The 7,228-nt window shown below is 44.3% G+C and overlaps 1 protein-coding gene across 1 annotated transcript; it reads right to left on the minus strand.

Annotated features, from left to right (window-relative positions):
• Positions 1–2,920: 2,920 nt before the first annotated feature.
• Positions 2,921–6,423, minus strand: tpt1 (tumor protein, translationally-controlled 1). The gene is made up of 6 exons (XM_080498367.1): positions 6,269–6,423; positions 5,401–5,474; positions 5,000–5,184; positions 4,758–4,863; positions 4,069–4,185; positions 2,921–3,335 (listed from the first exon to the last, which is right to left on the minus strand). The coding sequence occupies exons 1-6, from the start codon at positions 6,294–6,296 to the stop codon at positions 3,333–3,335; spliced, it is 513 nt and encodes a 170-aa protein (XP_080354493.1). The 5' UTR covers positions 6,297–6,423; the 3' UTR covers positions 2,921–3,332.
• Between the last annotated feature and the right edge of the window lie 805 nt (positions 6,424–7,228).

A 7,228-nucleotide genomic window follows, 5' to 3' on the forward strand; every position in this document is an offset into this window, starting at 1 on the left:
AGGAGAAAGCATTAAAGGGGAGAGAGAGAACGGAGAAGCAGGAGAGGAAAATGAATGAGATGGAAGAAGAACAGAAAAAAAAGAGAAAGGAGAAAGAGATTAAGCAGAAGGAGAAGAGAGAGCATGAGGAGAGAGAGATAAATGAGAGAAAGAGGAAGGAGAGGCTGGAGAGAGAGCGGAAGGAGAGAGAGAGACTGGAGAGCAAGGAACGACAGAAGGGAAGGATGACAGTCAGAGAGAAGGAGAAGCAGGAGAGAAAGTGTATGGCGAGGGAGGAGCAGAAGAGAGAGATGAATGAGAGAGAGAGGAAGGAGGTGCAGGACAGAGAGTTCAAGGAGAGAGTGCGGAAGGACAAGGAGGCAAGAGAGAGGAGAGAGAGGGAGGAGAAACAGAAGATAGAGAGGGAGGAGAAGGAGATGAAGAAGAGAGAAGATAATTTGTGGAAAGAAAGAGAGAGAAAGGACAGAGAGCATAAAGAGTGCCAGGAGAAAGAGATGAAAAAGAGACTGAGGAAGGAGAAGGAGGCAAGAGAGAAGAAAGAGAAGGAGGAGAAAAAGAAGATGGAGAATAAGGAGAAAGAGATTAAGCAGAGGGAGGAGAGAGAGTGGAAGAAGAGAGAGAGAAAAGATAGAGAAGTGGAACAGTTGCAAGAAAAAGCATTGAAGGAACGAGAGAGGAAGAACAAAGAGGAGAGAGTGAGGAAAGAGATGGAGGAGAGTAAGAGAAAGGAGAGTGAGAGACTGGCGATAGAGAAGAAGATGCAGGAGGAGGAGAGAAAGATGATCAAGCCCGGGAGGAAGGAAACAGGAAGAAAGCAGAGTCAGAGGAGAAAGAAAAATTAGGTGTCCGGGGGGCATCCAAAACAGATGCCCGTGCCACCTCAGCTAGCTCCTCTTGATGTGGAGGAACAGCAGCTCTACTCCGAGCTCCTCCCTGAGCTGTGTTCGGCTGGCCGTCTCCCTCTGCTAAGTGTGTTGCTGTTATGTCTGCAGTCTGCTTTATGGAGTGTGTTATCGCTGCAGGTGTACGATCGCCTGACACTTCTTAATATTCGCGAGTCTCTGGATAAACTGACAATCTGCGGCTTGATGATTACTCGAAAATGCCTCCGCCTTTCCTGGCGTCCATACCACCACATCTACGGCGTCTCTCCTGCTGGATACCCCGCAACAGTTGCCGCAGAAGACGCGGAAAACGAGGAGGAATTCTCAATAAACTGAAATCCTACCTGGCTTCTTCCCGTCACGAGCCCTTTTGCCTACGAGCTGGATCCTCCACATATTATAGGGGCCACGATCTGCGGAGTTCTGCGGAGTACAGATGCCGGTGGCTCCGACCGGTTCTCCCGTGTTGTCGGCCTGTACGGATCTCCCAGTGGGGCTGTGTACCGGGGAATCTTCGCTCGCTCACCCGCTTCTCTCACCAGACTGGCCGATGCCCAGCTCATATGGCGCTTATTAATTCCAGATCTCTCACAAATAAGTCATGTATTTTGAATGACTTTTTTACAACACACGATCTGGATTTCCTCCTGCTGACAGAGACCTGTGCCTAGAAAGAGGCACAGCCGGGGGCCGGAGTGGGTCCAGTTTGGGGACCACAGGATCTCATTTCTGCCATTTGCGGATGATGTGGTTCTGTTGGCTCCATCAAGCCTGAGTGTGAAGCAGCTGGGATGAAGATCAGCACCTCTAAATCCGAGGCCATGGTTCTCGACCGGAAAAAGGTGGCTTGCCCTCTCCAGGTCGGTGGAGTGCCCTTGTCACAGGTGGAGGAGTTCAAGTATCTTGTGGTCTTGTTCACGAGTGGGGGAAAGATGGAGTGTGAGATCGACAGGCGGATCGGTGCAGCGTCTGCAGTTATGCGGACGTTGTATCGGTCCGTCGTGGTGAAGAAGGAGCTGAGCCAAAAAGCGAAGCTCTCGATTTACCGGTCGGTCTTCGTTCCTACCCTCACCTATGGTCATGACCGAAAGGACGAGATCCCGGATACAAGCAGCTGAAATGAGCTTCCTTCGTAGGGTGGCTGGGCGCACCCTTAGAGATAGGGTGAGGAGCTCAGCCACCAGGGAGGAGCTCGGAGTAGAGCCGCTGCTCCTCCACATCGACAAGAGCCAGCTGAGGTGGCTTGGGCACCTATTTTGGATGCCCACCCCTTGGAGGGTTGAATTTCAAATGACATTTAGACATCACAGGCGAGTCGTGTGCGCGTAGATGATGGATTGATCTGAATAAACTTTTACTATTTTCAAACAGTTTGCAAAGAAAATTGTGAAATCAAACAATAGATGGAACAACATGGAGAATGACATTAAATTCCTTGCGATGATGGTAGAGCTAAATAAAATATTTTTTTTCTGAATTACAAAGCATTTCAAATCCTGATATTACCACATACAAGTTTTAATGTAGGGCCACATTTTTCTGTATCAAGCAGCTTCTCATTACACTGCAGTCTTTCCAGAATAACAGTGTAGCTCTGCATAGTGTCAATACAAGGTCTCGCCACTTATCCACATCATAAAACAGAAATCTATTGGACATTTAGATGTAGTGCAGATACCATTCAAAGCAACATATTCTACTAAGATTGCAGTTAAAATGCTTCAGCTGAATTTGTGGACATTTGACTAAAAGCATTGTGAATAGTTTTGATGTCAAATTCAAATGACTCCTTAAATGTGGCACCCCAATCTGGTTAACATATTGGTGTTGCAGGATTTTTTTTTTTTTTTTAAAGCAGCAGAGATGACGAGTTGCTTCTTTTGCCACAATAACCAATTATCTCCACCTGGATGAATGCCTGACCTTGTAGTTCGACCCAATAGTTACTCAATTTTAACTCCTAATATTGGAAGTGATGTTTCCTCAACTGAAACGTTTCTGATGTACGTTTTATTTTCAAATTAAACCAGAAGACCTTTTGTTGATGGAACGTTGTTTAATAAAGTCAGTCATGAAGAGATTTTGGGAAGCCAACCAGTACAGAGTGTTGCTAAAACGGTGCGTCAAGGTGGGAGGAAACTTGCACTCAAAGTTTCTCTCACTGTCCTGCCGTTTAGTTTCAATGACAAAAATCAGGCCAATCTTGAGGGAAGAGGAGGAGGAGGGGACAAAAGAATAAACTAGCCAAAAAGAAAAAAGTTAAAAACTGTATTCAAGTGGCCAATCGTGACTGATTCCCCCAGCTTTGGAAGCGTGCGCCAATATGTTGGAAACTTGATGAGAGCATCCTTTTGAGCTTGATGAAGTCGTTCGTGCTCCTTAAAGTCTGCATGTTGGGTCTTTTTGAGAAGCAGCAGTCAGATGAATAGCAGATGTCATTCCAGGAAGTTACTGTGGAGAAGACAAAGGAGGTAAACGTTACATTCGTCAAACAATTTCAACAAGTTTGGAGTTCTCTTAAAGAAATGCACATAACTCGCACCATTTCAATTTTTTGGAAGGAAATTGAGAGAATTTAAATCAACTGTTCACCAAGAGGGAAAAAAAAAGCTATTTTAAAACCATCTCATCCTAGAATGAGTCTTGCATAGGTTTGTAAACTGTGAAGCACAACTGGAACACACTCGGGCTGCTCTTTGGGTTAAACTGTACATTTTAATGAAATGTATTTTAAAACCTTAGTAGACGTCAACGGGGCATAATTCAGTCGCTCACCAAGTTGGCAAAGACACGCGTGAAGTGAAGAATGATGAAAACTGGCGACAGCCAGATAACTTGGGGTTTATATAGACAACTTAATTTCCAACACCACATACAAATCCAACATTATTGCATTTCTGAGGAGCATTTAAACCCCGCCATCTGATTACTCCTATTTAAGAAACTTATCTTGAAGGACTGGAGTTGCTTCACACAGTAATTGTACTTCTTGATGTTGTAATTGACCCAACATCAATGTGTGTGTGTTGGATGCTGTTGATATGAGCCATTCTTGAATTGCTTCCATTACTGGGAAAACAATGCAAAGCTCATGTCTTGGAAGAAAACAGACAAAGTCCTATAGTTGCAAGAAATAAGTTCTATGGCTTCGTCACAGTAGTAGGCCTATATTAGCAGCACTTACACATTTCTCAATCTCTAGACCATCTTTGAAGAACAGCATGAATGGTGTGACGCCGTCCTCTTTGAAGTCCAGCAGACCAACGATGCCGTCCGGATTCATAGACTCTCCGATGAAAAACTGCAGTGAAACAAGAAGGTCAAACACTTTTAATCAAATTCTGCTCACTAGAGAAATTAATTTGGAGGAAAGGGATTTGTGAATGACTGTCACACTATTAAAAAGAAATCACTGCAGTCTATCAGAAAAACAAAATTAGAAAAAAAAACAACCTGTTTATCTCCGAGCTTCATAGCAACAACTACATGCTGTTCATTGCATGCTGTGTACGAGTCAGTCACAACTGGCAAAAAGCTCGTCCAGTAATCACCCCTTCAAGCTGCTCTTATTGCAACGTGGATGTGTAAATGTGCCATTTTTCAACTGCGTGGAATCTTCAAATGTGTCCCAGATTATCAAAGTTTGTTCAGATGCCGCAACGGTGCAAAGCTCAAACAGGAAGAAAGTGACGCACTGCTCTCCGACTTGTTCAAGTCGGGACCAGGAGGACAGAGGACGTTACACATACAGAAGTTGCTGCACTGATGACGGAGTCTGTTCTCAGACTGATTGAACATAGGAGCCATATAACCTCTGTTCACTTCTCCATAGGTTCATTCATGGATGAAGTTGATGATTAAAATATAACCCACCTGGTAATTCTTGAAGTTTTTCAACAATTCCGAGACTGCAGCAGGAACAGAACTCTGGAATTTGGCAACCCGGCCTGGATTAACCTCATTAAGCTTCACCTTGAGGCTGAAGATGGAAGCAGAGTGAGATGCTTTAGTGGGTCTGGCATTTTTAAACGACTATAAAACAGGCTGCAGAACTGCACCATTCATGTCAAATCATGTTTTATGGTTGTTCACAAGGCTTCAGTACAGATACTCACGCCTTCATGTATCCCTTAAGATAGTTCTGGTAGTCCTTCTTTTGAAAGCTCGTCTCCACCAGCTTGTGGTTGAGGACGATGTCCACACCGGAGACAGAGACGTCTTCATTGAGATCGCAGACTTCCTCGGCGGAGGCGTTTGCTCCGAGGAGACTGTCGTCGATCTTGTCTGTCCTGCTGATGCACTAGCACAGTACAGTAGAAGCACATATTAGATGGAATACATTAGTTAGGAAGCTACAAACTGGTGATGTGACTCAGCCTCGACCATCAAATATTCCAGGTGCATTTCTTGGGCTCGGTGCACCAGATTTCAACATGGCAAGAACTTTTGACACATTTAAACCCATCCATTTCGGTGTACATGTGACAAGGTAGCGCCACATGTAGCTTTAACTCACTTTGCCTTCAACTTGAAAAAAGACTCCGTCGGCACTTTCTGTGATCTTGTAGATATCACTGAACATCTCATCACCTGTGAAAACAAAGATAGTAAATACACAAAGTGGATCCATATGATGAATTTGGCCTCGTTTTGGCTCAGAAATCTTAGCCGACAAAACACACATTTCAGATTTGTCCAGTATTCATTCACATGGGAAACTCCACTAAAGCTGCTTAAAGTTGAACTCCATCCAGTTAAAAGTGAGATGGATCGTGACTAAAAGGCCTCAGAATTGGGTTGGAAAGTTATGTCCATTTGCCGCGTTTACTTTAACAAAACATGACTCCAGTTTATATACGGGTTTCGGAGATCCATCATGGTCGAAGCGCTCTTAGATTACAAACAGGCACAAATGTCGGCCCACATCCGTTTGATCCAGAAGCAACAAAAGCTCGAAGAGATTCTCGTCTCTACAGTTTATACAGAGTCCGGGAATTCCACTCAAATAAAAAAAGCCGTTACATTCACCAAGCGGCCATGTTAAGCCATTTAAAACAATCGCACACGTTTCCCCACAAACTACCGCCCCGTACCTCAACACCGCACAAAGTCTCTCCTCGTTTGCGCCACCGCCTCGCTCACAGGCCGTTTATAAGTCGTATGACTGCGGCGAAACGTAAAGAACTAAGAAAACGCCGCGTTGTCGGTTAGCCTACAGGCTGGCCCATTATAGTGCGGGATTAGCATGCGGCTAACTTCAGGCCGTGATGACACGAGTTAACCGGCCAAACTCTCTCCTAATACCCGCACAAGAGCAGCAGAGTCGACCGGGGAGGCGGTGGAACCCACGCGAAACACGGACGGAGTAAAACGGGACACATTACCGGTGAGGATACACTTGTAGATGATCATTTTTGCTGCTTCGGTGGAGATTCTTCCAGAGACTGAGCGCAGGCCGAACCGCTTCCGACAGCACGGGAGAGGGAAAAGAGCGAGCAGGCCGCGAGGCTCCTACTTTACGTCGTGCTGACGTCAGCGCAGTTTCACCCGGCGCGCCCAATGCGTTCTGCTGCCGTCTTCCCTTCGTGGTCAAAAGGTTGAACTGCACCTTAATAACTCACAAGCTGAAAGTTAAGAGATTCGTAAATGTATGATGGGCGGCCAAATATATTAGACGCTCACTATTAGACGTTTTCTTTGAGTGGAATAATTGAAAAAAAAAAGAATAAGGTTGCGGATTATTTAGAACTGGCGTCACATTTATCCGGATTACTGAGCCATTAGTAATATAACACAATGGCATCCACGTGCGTCACGGCGGTGATGACGTGGTATTGTGAAATGTGACTCGTGATTTCTGATCAATTAAACTGTAAAAGACTTGATGCCCACAAACTCACCTGTTTATCCCCAATAGAAATACCTTTAAAGGAAAAGCTATCCAATCATTATCTAAATATAAATAAATCTATTAGAGCCTTGCTTCGAATAGAGGTCACAGCTTCATTTTGTGTTTTTTCATATCGGAATAGATTTGGAGATGATATACAGTACCATAGATAAAGGTTTTCCTCCTCTCTAACAGGTACTTGATTACAAATATAGGTAAAGGAAACATCCTTTAAACTTCAATCAATACGCTCAATCCTCCTAAAATGTATACAAAAAGCAGAATTGAGAGACATTGATCTAAATTGTTGTATAGCAAAAGAAAGCAGTAGTACTGTTCACATAAAAGTTATTGTTCACTGAATGCAGTTTGTACTCTTGTCCTCTTGACAATCCCTTATCAATAAACATTTGGAGGAAAAGAAATTAGATCTGTGAATGTGATTTCATGTCAA

This window comes from Blennius ocellaris (genome assembly GCF_963422515.1).
Source record: "Blennius ocellaris genome assembly, chromosome: 6".
Lineage (NCBI taxonomy): Eukaryota > Metazoa > Chordata > Actinopteri > Blenniiformes > Blenniidae > Blennius > Blennius ocellaris.